The sequence below is a fragment of the Tetrao urogallus genome, assembly GCF_951394365.1.
Source record: "Tetrao urogallus genome assembly, chromosome: 5".
Classification (NCBI taxonomy): domain Eukaryota; kingdom Metazoa; phylum Chordata; class Aves; order Galliformes; family Phasianidae; genus Tetrao; species Tetrao urogallus.
Genome location: NC_136818.1, coordinates 59,031,096 through 59,046,229, shown reverse-complemented (window position 1 = coordinate 59,046,229; position 15,134 = coordinate 59,031,096). Strand labels below are relative to the sequence as shown.

Genomic DNA, 15,134 nt, shown 5'->3' with positions numbered 1-15,134 from the left:
CCGAGGAACCGGGAGCCCTGTAGCGATGGAGTCACCCGCGGGGCTGCCCCGGGAGGGGGAGACCTGAGCGCGGTCGGTGCCTCCGGAGAAAAGTGCTCGGAGAGCGGCGGCCCGGGTCGGTGGCAGGTGCCTCCGCTGTAAGTGCCCTTACGCAGTAACTTGGAGACTTAAGAGACTTTGTTTTGATTATTGCTGCTGCCGGGAGCTTCAAAATGATGCTGGCAGAGCAAGCCCAGAAGTGGTTCCCAACTCACGTGCAAGTCACGGTTCTTCAAGCCAAAGGTCTGAAGCCCAAAGGCAAAAGTGGCACCAACGATGCGTACACCATCATCCAGCTGGGCAAGGAGAAGTATTCCACCTCCGTGGCTGAGAAGAGCCTGGATCCAGTGTGGAAGGAAGAGGCCTCCTTCGAGCTGCCCGGATTGCTGATGCAGGAGAACCCGGACAGGTACATCCTGTACCTGATTGTCATGCACAGGTCGCTGGTGGGGCTGGACAAGTTCCTGGGACAGGTGGCCATAAGTCTGAACGATGTATTTGAGGATAAGCAAAGAAGGAAAACAGAGTAAGTGATAGTTGTTTCTTTGTTTTAACTGCGGCTTGTTTCCTTCGTATACTTGGGTTTTGGAAGAGGGTGGAAATAGAAGCCTTGTTATCAAAGTATTTGGAAATGAAATTGGGACCTTTCTTTCTTCTGTGATGTTCAGAGGCCCAGGGATGTACACTTATGTCACTGGGGACTGAGAAGTTCTTTGTAATCACAGCGGTCGTCCTGCACAGGGCAGGGCTGTCAATAACATTAACATTCTTTGACAGATTATTGTGTACAACGTGAACTCATTGCAATCTGTATTTCTAATGATTTTTGTTTCACCATCTGCTCAAGGCAATATCCCCATTCAATGTGTGCTCCAGTTTGAACCATGTATAAGACTCAGTCTCTCTTGAAGCTTGATGTCATTCTTTCCAAAAATGCTTTTAATCAACTCCTGCAACCAAGTATCTTTAAATATTTTTTATTTATGTTTTAGTGGCCACTGAACTGTGACTTATGAAGGCTTGCCACAGCAGTGCAGTGCTTTTCTGATCCTGGTTAGTCCTAGGCCATGATCCTTGCTACAGCAGGCTTCTGCGGAGAAGACAGAAGAGAAAGTGCTGCTGTTGTAGTAGTCTCCATCGTGACATACAGAAGTATTTATCGAATAAAATTGTCATTTGCCAGCAAATTCTAACACTAGAATGCAAGAAAACAAAAAGTATAAGAATCACAGCAGTATATTAGGCTGAAAAGTAAATGTGTCAAACTGTTGTGGGTTTTTTTTTGTGAGCATTCCTCAACTGAACTAGTAAAATTGTTAGCATCTCTGGTGAGAATATGGTGGCACAAAAATACTTGGTTCCAGTGTAATTTATCCTTCAAAGTTTGAGGGAATAAATTATATAGCTGTAAGTGTACTGTTCGTATGCCTAGGACTGTTTGTTGTAGTAGATGTGTCCCACAGAGGTAGCACAAGAGCAGCATGGAGACTTCTAGGCTACCTGTATGTAGGCAGAGATGTTCTGCAGTGGTTAAGAGTTAATGCCCAGGTGTCTTTCCTCCTCTCCTCTAAACGTTAATATCTCATCTGTAGAGTAGAAGTAACCCTGTGCCCAAACCTTAGCTGTTAAAACTGAAGTCTGTTATTTCTTGTGTTCGCTGTGGTGGGTTTACGGTAAGATGCTGGACTTTGCATCAAAGTGACTAAGACTCTGGCATCATTTATCTTTCGCTGACTGTGCTGTGGAGGCGTCAACCTCCAGCAGAGTCAGAGCAGACAGTTGGAGACAGCAGTCAATGCAGCAGTATTAGCCAGATCATTCTGATCAGTGCCTGAAAGCCATCCCAAAACCTGTCTCTGCTTATGTGTGGCGGTGGTTGAGGTTGAAGGAGCGCTGAAGACAGGTCAAAGCTGTCTTTGCATTGCTTTTCTTTTTTCTTCTTCTTTTTTTTTTTTTTTTCCTTTAATTTTTTAGCAAAATGATGTGTGCACTAAACATATACTAGAGAACAAAGCATCCTTACAGAATCTCTTGTGGGTTTATGGTGTGAAGTAATATACTTTTTAATTGCTTATCTTTTTAAGGGCAAACCAACAGCGGTACAGTTATCTTTATGCAATATGTGGTAATGCCTGTAGCTTTAGGCTCTTAATTTCTGTTTACATTGGGTTCAAGAAGTTTCAGTGCTCTTTAGACATGGATCTTAAGTACTCTTTAATCATCAGTTGTAATTATCTTGCAAGTCAGTAGACAACTGCTTTAGGTTAAACACCTCACTGCTCTGCAGGAAAAAGGTGACTGAATAATGTAAAAACGCTACTACAAGTAACTTTGTCAATCTAGATGAAAATAAGCATTCATAAGCTGGAGGAAAATATGTAAATTATTCATGTATTACTATGAATAATATTTTCCTTTGGGGAACCATACACTTAGCTTCAATTTTACTGAAATTGATGGAGTGTTACAAAACCATCGCAAAAAAAAGGTGGAACTGGCAGAATAGACACAGTGCTTGTTGCAGTGAAGTAAATATGCGGAGCCTGTCAGTATTTTTTTATATGAAGTTTTGTTTAGTGTGGTCTCATATGTGTTCTTTATTCTTTTTTTCTCTGAAGTGTGAGAGAAGAGCTCACGCTGCATGAATGTGCAGTGATGCCTCCCCAGGCTGCCACAGAACTGCTGGGGCTCTCCAAGCTGCCCGTGAGCCGTACTGCAGGAGGTTGGGGCCCCTTGGGAGACTTTTACAAACAGCCTAAGACCTATTTTCAGAAGTTACTTGAGCATTTAAGATTGGAAATCTTATTAAAGGCTGATGGGTGTTAGGCTTCTAGAGCCTAACAGCCCTACTTATAAAAGTCTTATATATGTGTAAAAGCGTGGCTGGGTGGTTACTGGCAGCTTGGACGGCACGTGCTCTCTTAGTGCCAGTTTAAATTCTTACGAGTAGAGCCATTGAAAATCTACTTTTCCTATCAAGGTCTTTATGTCTTAGAAGCCTAGAAAAAAAAAGGGGAAATTATTTTGGAAAAAAATAATTCAGTCCTCAAGCATTCAGATATCTTTGAAAAGTTACCATGGTTGCCTTCTTCTAGTGCCTTCGTGCAGCACGTGGACGTTGTTGCTGTTTCTCATCAGCACTAGTTGGAGAGGTAGGTGCAGTATTTGTGTGTGTTAGGAGGGCAGGCTTTCAAAAATACATTCGCAAATGTGATCCCAAACAAAATTCTTTCTTTTTTTCCCTTTTATTAAATCCTTTTTGATACAAAATATCCCTGGTCCTGAGTTGGCAATAAACAAAAGGTAATATGTTGGAGCTGAAGAGCATCTAGCCGTGACTGTGCTGTGGGAACTGAGATACCCAGTGCCTTTTAAGACTGAGTCCAATGTCTTTATTACTGAAGCATTCTGATGGTTGAAAGCTGCACTCATTGTTTCAGAAACACTAATCTGTTTTATTAAGCAATGTTTTTACTTTCAAATATGTTCAACAGGCTTGCGGTGTTATTAAATCCAGAGTTATTTTCTTATGTTGATGTAACCTTAACATTTCTTGCTTTGTTTGGGGATGAATGAGATCCAGTTATTTGATGAAGTGTCTATTGGTAATATTTCTACTTTTTAATATATTTAATAGCTTCCTCTTTCCAACACAGCTGTACATATGGTGCTGTAAGAGACAGACTCGAGAGTCACCAGGGTATTGCAAAAAAGATATTTAATATTCTGCACAATGCTGAATCCTGTCAGCAATTCCCCAGAGCTTTTTTAGTAGGGAGGTATGAGAAGTGAAGGCTACCAGCTGATTTCTGAATTCCTAGAATTGAAGAGTGTGGGGTGTGTGACATCCAGCTTATTCTATTTTGTTTTATTTCATGTCTTATAATTTGGAAGCAATACATTTACAAATTCACCACAACTTGAAAAACGTATTTAAAATACGTTAAAATAATCCTTCTTTCTCTGTAACGTTTTTTGTTGTGTTTACTTGTGACACCGTAAGAGAAAGACTTCATACAGACAACTTTTTAGGCAGAGGCCTTGTGGAAAGATTTGCACATTGTGTATTCTAAGAAACTTGCGCTGGAACAAGATTGAATGAAACAAAGCAATGTATCTACTATACTTTGATAATGAAAATTCTGTATGCATCCTTTTTCTTCCTAAAACTGGTGATTTTTTAATTTCTTAAAAGTGAAAACTCCTGGAAAAGTTCGATGCAGATGTGGCTCAGATGGTCCCTCTTTAGGTTTCTTCTGAGACCTCAGCCAAAGCATGTGCAGGATCCCAGCTTATTTTTTCCTTGTCTTGGTGGAAAAAGTGCCATCACCCTGTGGTACCTTTGTAAGTGTGTCTCTGGCAACTCTGCTTTTAGTTAGACATGGGCAGGCTCTTTAACTTGCTCTTTTCTCCTGATTTGAAAGCTAGGTCCAGATGCTGAGAGTTTTTACTGAGCTGTTTTTAACTATTTGAAAAGCGTGGGAGATACAGCTTTATTGGAGATACGTTTCTGATCTTAGATTTCTGCCATCTTTTAATTGTTTGCAGGAGAATCCTATGGCTTTTTTATTTTAATTGTTAAATACATATTTTTTTGTCTGGTATTCTAGAATAAATGCACCTCTTCTGCTCTTGCAATTTAAATTTAAATGATGTTAAAGGAATCTGTTGTTTTAAAGCATATATTTGTAAAACAATATGTATTTGTAGTTATTTCAATTCAGTTGTTATTCATCATTGCCTTAACACTGCTGATGACTGAACAGTGCTTAACACCAAGCAGGTTTTTGAATTACCATAGAGCAAAAAAAGCCATTTACTGATGTGTTTTAATTCACTGCAGTATTTTTCAGTAGCTTTTCTTTAATGAGTGTGCTCAGGTTTTTTTTTCTCCTGCACACTTATGTACCCAGCAATGGAAAAAGTAATTTCTTTACCATGATGGTACTTATTTCATCAGCACTCATTTGGTCCTTGTTACCCTCTCACTCCATCCTGTTTATTGCCTATTCCTTTGCTGGCTTTCTTGGAGAGCTCATTTTATTCCATGTTCAGCTGATGTAGGATGCAGCACTGCTCTGGAATGCAGAATGCAGAGGGAGGCAGGCAGTGGTAGTTATTACTTCTCACAGAAATTTTGTTGGAGGAGACTTTTTTGATTTGTGACTTAATTCCTCCTATCCCTGGTTTCTGTAATACAACAGCCTCCCCTTCTCACCTCCAGATTGCAGCAGTATTGACAAAAATGTTTATTTGAGCATAATACAGTAAAGGAATCTTGGCCTTATCTAAGATGTTTCTCCTCTGCTGACATCAGTCATATAAAATAATCGCAAGCAACTCATGAAATGAGTAAAAAAAGCCCTAAGGAGTGAACTGATCAATACTGCTCTATTGTAAGCACTTCTCCTTTTGAATACTGAGCTTCCTGAAAGGTATGAAAACGTTGTGACTTCCTCCAAATTAATATGAATTCCTTCTTGGAAGCCCCCCCTCTTACACAGAAAGGTTCCTCTTCGATCGCATCCGCCACAGCAGAAGCAGGAGGGTGGGTGGCTTCAAATACAACCTGAGTGATGAGTAAGCAAACAGCAGCTGATAAACAGGTTGTCATGGATGGGCTCACTGCTTCCTGATGAACAGCGCTTTTTAAAAATCAATGCACAAGAAATAATCCATAGAAATAATGAACAGCCTGGCTGGTCCATGCAAATTTGCTTTCATGGTAGCTCTCAGGAAATGGAAGAAAAAAAGAAGAAAAGTTAGTACTGGGGAACAGAGGAAAGATGGTTAAAGAGAAAAGCAAAAAGTAGAGCCTTGTTGTAGCTTTATGAGATTATAAGTGTTCTAAATCATCTAGCAGTATTCCCAGCATTTACATTTCGGCAACAAATGTGAGCATATACAGTGAATAAGTCATAATTCTGACTCAGAGGCTGAGTACCATCTGGATTGAAATGCTTGCACTCCATTTTCTGTGCACACACATGCTTATGAAAAGCTGCAATAACTGGCCTTAATTCTCATCACTTCAGTTACTTTCTAAAATACAAGTTTTCACATGTAGTTTTTAAGCAAAATAATAACTAGTGTAAATGAAGGCCACATAATTACCTTGATTCCAGCTGATGTTAGTGAGCCCCTTAGTAAGGGCATTGTTATGTCTGTCAGTTCCCATATGTTTTGTGGTGTTAAATGTCAGTCTGTAATATTTATTTTTAAACTCAACTTTGTATATCTCATTTCATTTGGCTTCCAGAAAGTAATAATATTCATCTTTGTGAATGTCATCACTTATCTTAATAAGTAATCCATTTTCTTCTTCATTTCCCCTCATACGCTGTGTATGCCATTTTCCTACTTTTCCATCTCTTTGGCCAGTCTCTTGGTATGACATCTAATCGTCTTACTGGGGGGAAAAAAAAATTCTGAATTTTTTATTTATATTAATTTGCTGCTAATGAGTATGTTAGATGATTCTTGGCTTGGAATGTTGTTTCTTTTACCCATTAGCTGGATGAATCTAACATTTGTGTTAGTAGGATTTTGTGTAGTCTCTTCAGCGTACCCAACCTGAGCATACATAATCTAACATAAAGCAGCAGTTCTTTCTCAAGGCAGCTGATGGTCATCTCCACTCATTGGGATTTGGGTGATTGTTTTAGGGCTGATTTTATAAGTACCTGCTGACCTCCTTGTAATGGTGCAGCAGAATTCCTTAGCAGATCAGGCTTCTGGTTTTAGCTATAATATCAAAGCTAGCAATCTTGTAGGTGCTCTGGTTGCTTGGCTTTTCGCAGAGTTCATTCGGTGACTTAGGAATTAAAATCAGGATTTTGCAAGAAATCTTTGAGTGTAACCTAAAAATTTCAGCAAAATGCAATTAGATCAACTCAATAGGTGTTTACAGAGCGAAGGCAGAAGATTGTATTTGAGAAGCTGTGAAATGAGGGAGAAAATTCTTCTGTTAGTTCACCTCTTCGGCATTGGCAAGGAAACTGAATCAGAAGGTCCTGCCAGCATGCAGAGTGAGTCTGTATTATGCTTACAAAATAAAAATAATCAGAAACCTGTGCGAGAGAGGGAAAGCCCATTAGCACACTCAAAGCCATATGAGAAAAAGAAGCAGCGGTTGTTCTAATGGAAACCATAGGGAAAAAGTAGAAAATAGAGGGTGTATGGACGTTGTCCTACAGAACACTGGAAGGTGATAGCAAGCAGTACGAATGTGATTCAGAAGGCAATAGGGCTCCCTTTGAAGTTAGGAAAATTTGCCAGACTTTGTACAAAGTCTGTTTAAATAAAGACTGTCTGCAAGACTGGATGTAATATTTGGTTATTAAATAAAAGGGCATCTGCTCTCATAAAAGCCACCCTGTTTTTTTTTTTCATGTGTTATTGGCTATTTTCCTACTTTGTGCAGGCTTTCTATAGAATAAGCTTATGGCAGCCTGACAAATGGAGTATTTATTGTGGCTAAAAGTACTGTAAACAAAACCAAAATAGCAAGTTTTATTGGCTTTTATAATACATTACAATTTTTCAAATTGGCAATGGTATAGTGGAATTTAGTATTTTGGGACCCAAATGTTATCTGAAAACAGTGGACCTCATTTTCCAATTCTTTTTCTATTATGTACAGTACTGTTGTTCTATTTGTTGCTCACGCCCATGTGTTGTAGAAACGGATTCTAATAAGAAACATTTACAGACTCTGTTACTCATGTGCAGCTCCACACAAATGCATTCCTTGCATTTGTTCTCATCTCTTAAAAAAAAAAAAAAAAAAGTAATAATTATTTGTTGTTGAATTTGAAGAAAATCATTGAGAGTGCTTCTCATATTGTCTTGTATGAGCAGAAGCATATGGGCCCTTCATGATTCAAGATAAAATCTCAAACGTGACAAAGAAACCTCACCTCCTTTACATGCCTATAACGATTAAATATATGTGTTTTATACAAAGACCTGACCCAGCAATCATTCTTCAAATAGAAATTCCACTGAAGTCCAGAGGAATTTTGCTGAAGAGTTTGTGATTAAATTCTGTTGGGATCAGAAGTAGTGTAGAATGTGGTCCCTTACGCGTCTCCCCTGTCTTATTAAAGTGAGAAGAGTTACTTTGTTTTCCCAGCTGAACTTACCTTGGTGTGAAGTCCTTCAGAGCCAGCTTGGAAAATAGATGTACAAACCACAGTAGGCAGTGTAGTGGTTGTGTATGGAAGTTGTACAGACCTGGTAAATATCAAAATAGCATGTGTGGATACATCATTAACAAGGAAGTCTTGGTAGTAACAGAGTTGTTAATTCATGATAAGAATGCGAATAATTGGGTTAAATTTAGTTTTAAATGTAAAGGCTTTCTTCAACATAGCAAAATCTTAAGAAGCTGTTGATGTTGTTCTAAATCAAGTTAAACAGTGTCAAACATCAGTTTGAAGTTTCAGTAATTCCTAACTAGAAACATGAAAATTCATGAATCTTATCAGAAATACAGTATGAATGCGTAAAAGAATGAGAGGAGGGAAAGGGAATACGTTTCCTTACATTGCAGAGTGAGCTCATAAATTCGAATGTCAAAAAATGAAGTCCTCTCTGCCTGTTAAGCCTTCTAAAACACCCGTAAGCCTTATATATATTTATATTTAGAGACTGCGTAAGCCATCCTGCACAGCACTTGTTTTTTGGTTTTCTTGTTTGTTTGTTTCTTTTCACACAGACCAGACATTTGGAAGGTTATAAGGAAGGGCTTGCTTGTTATGCTTGTGGGTCTTTTTCATTTCATTGCTATTATTTTTTAAGAGTATATAAGAACATATTTTCTTTTAAACAAAGTAGTCTAAGTTGTCTTTCCTTTTTTTTTTTCTTTTTTTTTTTTTTCTTTTTTTCTGTGATATTGTAAAAAAAAGATTTACTCTCGTTTCTGTTGTGTATGTTTCCTTTGAAGACTGTAGATGAATTGAGGAGTTTCTGGAATCAGTTACAGAGGAGTGAAATCTTAGTAAGTAAAATGAAAAATAATCCTGTCTTCTTTAGACACTTAACATTCAGTTTTTGCATTTCATATAAAACACATAAATGAAGTTATCTCACAACAGAAGGAAAACTGTCTCCCTAAAAGTTGAATTGTCCTTCATTGATGTCCTACTTTTTTGAACTTCTTGATCTCTTGATCTGGTGTCAGTGTCAGGACAGAGACTTTCTGTTATTTCTTAATTGTTCTGCTTTAGAGTGGCATATAAAACTTCTGGGATATCACAAGGCAACAAAGTCACAATACTCTTTATCCTTTCATTGTTTCTTTGGAAGGTCACCTTTGTCAACTCAAAAAAATAGTATGTCTCCCTGAAAACTTGATTTCTTCTGTCACCTTTAAATATATTTATGAAATCTGAAAGGAAATTGAGGGCTATTTTTCTCCTTCCCTGACCTTGTTTTGTGTATTTGACAGTACTGAATAATGTATGTATAACTGCATAATCAATTTTGCGTCTGTGTTGATAGGCAATTTCATTTCTTAGTCTCCAGTTCAAAAGTTACTTCATCATGATAATGTACGCTTGTGTTGGTGTGCGTGCATGCATTTCTACTGACAGTGTGTTCCCAGGAGTGGTAAAGCAGTAGGAGAGTGTTGCTACTTGATATTTAGCTGAGTCTTTTTACTCATCTAACTTAGAGAGCTAACTTAGCATTATGAGTTAGAGCCTGTTAGATAGTTTCAAAATTAATAATTTCATAAAATTTACAAGAGATTTTTCCAGGGCTTCTAATTCAGCATCACCTCAAGGCAGGTGGAGGAACTTGTCCTTTGGATGACTTGTCTTCCCCTTCCCAAACCTTTTCAGGAAGGTTGAGAGGTACTGTTATTTCTTTTCCTTAATGATGCCAACCAAAGAAATCATTTAATATTTTTCACGTGTGAGAAGAAGTATAAGAAAATCTCTCATGTCCTCCAAAAGGAAAGAAGGAACAGCAATGAGAACATACGCAGATGTGTTTAGAGCACTTCTGTGGAACTGGAAAATTGGAAATGTGCCCTCGTGCCCCTTTTGAAATAGGAAGAAACTACTCATGATGAGTGGGGAGGTCAGTCATTCACTTAGGTAAGGCTGCGGAGGAGGGACTGAATCTTAATTCTACTGGTGCATCCAATAGACAGAGGAGCGAGATGGACAAGTAGTCAGGTGTCTGGTTAATGATAAGGTCTTTGTTGAAACTGAAGAAACACATATATTTTTTGAAACAAGCGAGCTCTTCAATTGGAGGTTTGGATCATGTTTCCAAAGCCTCTGGAGACGTTGCTGAAGTTAATCCTACCAGTTACCCACAATGAAGGGCAGTGTTGGATACACTGATGCTGTTCCGCCACTTGTGTTTGTGACAGCTGCAAAACCAAAATGATTGTAAGGTGTGAATCATTCCAAGGTCTTGAATATTTCCTTATTTGTTTCAGTAATAAATATTAGATACAAATTCTTCTTTGTAAGCAGATGTGATCCCGTTAGCTTCAGTGGAGTTTAGTAAGTTTCCACTGAGTTGACTTGGATTCTTGAAGTGAACAGAGCAGAGAGCTTCCTGCTTCCTAGTTATTGCACGTATCCTCTTCCAAAACCAAGTATGGACCAAGAAGTTTTTCAGTATGGGAATTTGACTTTCGTATTTTTAATTATATAGCCAGACGTTAATCAACTAACTAGATTTTAATTGCTAGCTTCCAGAGAACACAACTTAACTTGCTCTTTTTCTCATTTAAGGTGGTTTCAACTAGAGTCCAGACAAGGGAAAAGAACCAAAGACAGAGGAGAAATAAAAGTCAATATTCAGTTTATGAGGAATAACATGACAGCAAGTATGTTTGATTTGTCAATGAAGGACAAAACCAAATCCCCTTTTGCTAAACTAAAAGACAAAATGAAAGGTCGAAAAAATGATGGGACATTTTCAGATACATCATCTGCAATCATTCCAAGTACTCACATACCTGATGCAAACGTAGAGCTATGTAGTGGTGAAGTACAAATGAAATCAAAACCAAAAAAGCCTTTCCTTTTGGGACCTCAGAGGCTATCTTCAGCTCATTCGATGTCAGATTTAACAGGATCCCATGTCTCCTCAGAAAAATTAAAATCCAGCACAGTTGGCTACTCTCATCTTTTCAAGCGTCAGCTGGAATCTTTTGGTTCAGTTGATGAAGGAGGTAAGTAAAACTCACGCTACTCGATCACGACCATTACAATTACAATTCCCAGCTTCTAGAGCAGGCGAAAGTCTGTTTCTTTAGTTTATGAAGCAATTATGAGGCCAAAAAATAATGAATTATTGCTGGCCTATTTTTTCTCTTCCATTAGTTGGAAGTAACTTATAAATGCCTTTAAGAGTGTAAGGAATAACTTACATTGGTCATAACGTATTATAATTTTTAATTTTTCTCATGTCCTCATTTTGAGAGTATCTTTTAATGAAACGTTGCATTCAAGAGAGAACTCTAGGCAAAGTAATATAGTGTGAAGAATAAGTCTTTTTTAAAAAGTTAAAAACTCATCAAAGTTGTAAATCTCATTTATGCAAGTAAGTGAAAGTGCTTTGCATCACTCAAAGTTATTACACGATAGATTACTGTCACTTTCTGGCTACAACTGTATTCCTTATAGAACCTAGTTCTCATACAGAAAATAAAAAAATGCTGTAGTTTCTTCCTTAAGCATTTCAATACCACAAAGACAATGCCAGAACTGTTGATATTTTAGAAATAGATTTGTTATTCAAGGGTGTTTCAGACTGAAACTCAGTTTCAAACCCTCTATACTGAAGCTAAAATGGTTTATCTGTGCATTATAAGCTATGCTGTAGTATCTCATCAATAATGTACTAATGCCAGATTGTTTGCAGGAAGTCTAAAATCTCCGCATAGGAGGACATTAAGTGTTGATACTTCTAAAATGAACCAACTGGACAGCACAGCTGATGAAACTGCACCGGAAACACAAAATGACCCATTTACCAACGTGAGTGCTTCGTTACCCCAGAAATTCGCTACACTGCCAAGACAGAAGAATCCATTTGAAGAAAGCCCAGCAACGTGGGATCAAAACATCAATCTGTTTTCCAAACCTGTTGAAATCAAAAAAGAAATTAGAAAAGAGAAAAAAGAGAAAGTTAGTCTTTTTGAAAGAGTGACTGGCAAAAAAGATAGCAGGAGGTCAGATAAACTTAGCAATGGGGGATCAGAGAGCTCCACTGACTTGAAATCACCGAGTGCATTTGGTGAAACTCATCAGGAGAGTTTTGATTACGAGTCGACTAATCCGTTCATGGCAAACTTCAAGCCTACAAGCATGTTGCCATCTTCAAGGTAGGTTTTGGCTGTATTTTGATCTGCTATCTTGAACATGTTATATAAATGAAAATGTGAAGTGTTGAGGGACACAGTCTTTGTGCTTCATAGTTATTTTTATCATTGTTAATCCATTACTGAGTAACATTTATGAACCTTTAATGTAATTTAACTTTTTCGTTCTATATTTTATTTAGAAGTTGCATTTATATTAGTAAATGTATTAGTACATTTATTAGTACATTAGTACATTAGTACTATTAGTAATGTACATTAGTACATTAGTGACTCTTCTTAATTTTGCATATGCAGAAAACCTTGCTTATAGCTAGCTATTGCACTACCCTCAGTCTAAGCCAAGGTTTTAAAGGGAAAAGTTTTAATTGTAAGGGTAAGATGGAACAGAATAAATAAAAGATTTGAGTAATGAACGCAAATGCTTTGGAAAAAATGGGTTTAGATTCTGTGTGTTAAACCACAAGAACTGGAGACCATTCTGTTTCTAAATGAGAGCATCTGCCTGGGCCTTTATCATGCCTGGGATCGTTTGGCTCACTGTAGCTTTCCTGAGTTCATGTGTATTCAAGACCTTACACCAGGCAGCAGTTTATATGCTAAACAAAATGACTTGAGTTATAGGGGTTGATAAGAAACTTTGATTTAAATAATCTATTTTAATCTTTGTTTGCTTATCAACAGTTTACTTGTTTTCCTTAAATTAAAAAAAAATTCACTTCACTTTTGGTTTTTGTTTACTAGATAGACTATATACACAGATATATATGCACACACTACATATTCTATAGCCAGTGTTCATGATTAATCAGATAATTATTTTTATTAATTTACATTCCTAAATTTTTTGTACGTTAATGTCAGAAATTAATTAACAGATCAATCGTGTTGTATCCCAACTTTTAATTCATAGTTAGAATATATGCACTTCTGTTTTAAACTTCAAATTATTTTCTCAACAAAACTAATTGTTGTGAATTAGATGAACTGAAATGGGCCAACTGTAAAAAAGATTAGCTGTCTACAGGCTCATACAGACTTCAGTGACTCATCCTCTTAGTGCCTCCTACAAGTCAAGCCAGTTCTACTGTCTTAAATAACGTATTTACAGCCAGAGTCTTAGAATATTATTTGTTTAATAAAGGATTTCTCTAGATTAAAGCGAGGTTAGGATGTAGCTTGGTTTGTCAGAAGTTAAACTTTCATTTAAATAATCTCCTTTAAGCAGAACTAATTTAAATAACAATTAAAATTACATAGCATTTAATATTTTTTAAAATGAAAAAATGTGTTCGGGCAGATGCTAGATATCAGTAGCGAAATCTTTTGAAGTTCTTGAATGCAACAGATCTTGATAAATATAAATCTTAAACAATAATCACGATGGACTTGTTTTTTCTTTCTTTTGTAATTAAAAAGCTCATCACAGTGCCCATTCAAAAGGGTTCTGGTCTTCGTTCCCTCTTTTTGTGTGAGTCTCTTTTACTAGTTCTTGACTTTTATGTAAACATAGCTACTTGTCTTGTCAGAAGTTTTTGTTCTTTCCAAAAATGCCAAAAGTAGAAAACATTGTGACCATTTTTATAAGTCAGCTACTCTGGAATAGTATGTATCATGCAATAATTTATGTTGTAAGCTTTTCTACCCTCCACTATTATGGTCTATGAGTATCTTTTTAAAAAAAAAGTTCACTTTCTTTCATATGTATCTTGAACAATTATTTTCTTTTGAAGTAGAAACTAATTCAAAATGTGCATATTTAATAAGTTTACAGTTTAAGTTTACCTTTTATCTGCAGAGGATTTGTTGAATAGAATCCATTTTTAATTTTTAGAATTAGTAATACTGTGAGGAAAGAGTTGTATAAATCTGTGAGCACAACATAAATGAGGTTGAGTAACAAATTCAGCATGCAGGAAGCACACATGGGGAATTTGGATTTTGTGTTGCTGTTTATTTACTCAGCATGCTGTTAAGCTTTTTGATGGATACCATCTTGCAAGTGAAACAGGCGGCACGTCTTAGTAAGGTGTGTCCAAAATCAGTGTTCTGGGTGGATGATGAGTTTGCTTTGCAGTTCATCTCCCAGTTATCCCTGTGTAGCTATGCCTTGCTTTGAATAATGGAACAGTCATGGATTCCTGTCTGGCGAAACTGAGCAGGAAGATGTGTGGTTAGGCCATGGGACCTGGATGGGGCTAGTAGTACAAACTGGAGGAAGAAAACAAGAAAATTCCACGCACTCCCAACACTCCTCATCCCAAACCACTAAACCAACCAGTCCAGGCCAGTAATATGTATAAATAGATTAATTAAAAGCCTTTTAATATATATTTACACCTCAGATCAGCCACAGGAGACTCATTTGTTGTTGTTTTTTTTTTCCTCTGTCACCTAGTTAACAAGATCTCACAGGGTTTATCCAATTATCCAATGAGGGTAATCCAGTCATTATGAACCGTCACTATACGTTTACCTTAAATTGAAGGAGGACTCAGTTTGGAGACACCTCTGTACCTCCTTTCTTTCTCTTTTGTTCTCATTTAGTTTCAATGATTCTTCTCTCTCAGATCCTTTTGTCCCTTCTTTGCATTCTTGTCTCCCTGCATAGCTGGAATCTATATAATCTATGTACTGACCTTACCTGTCTTTGTAATACTAAACATTTCAGCAGTCATCTTTTTTAATCAGCGTGTTTATAGTCAGCATCATCATTAGAGGCTCCTACTGCTACTTATATCATATC

General features: G+C 37.2%; 1 protein-coding gene across 1 annotated transcript in view; it reads left to right on the top strand.

Moving 5' to 3' along the window:
* Positions 1 to 212: 212 nt before the first annotated feature.
* The window catches only part of RAB11FIP2 (RAB11 family interacting protein 2), a gene marked incomplete at both ends in the record, with an annotated part of 28,423 nt that continues 13,501 nt past the window's right edge, over positions 213 to 15,134 (top strand). Inside the window, 3 exons of the mRNA XM_079535238.1 lie at positions 213 to 565; positions 10,794 to 11,236; positions 11,929 to 12,391. Coding sequence (XP_079391364.1) covers positions 213 to 565; positions 10,794 to 11,236; positions 11,929 to 12,391 — 1,259 coding nt within the window. The remainder of the gene's footprint in view (positions 566 to 10,793; positions 11,237 to 11,928; positions 12,392 to 15,134) is intronic.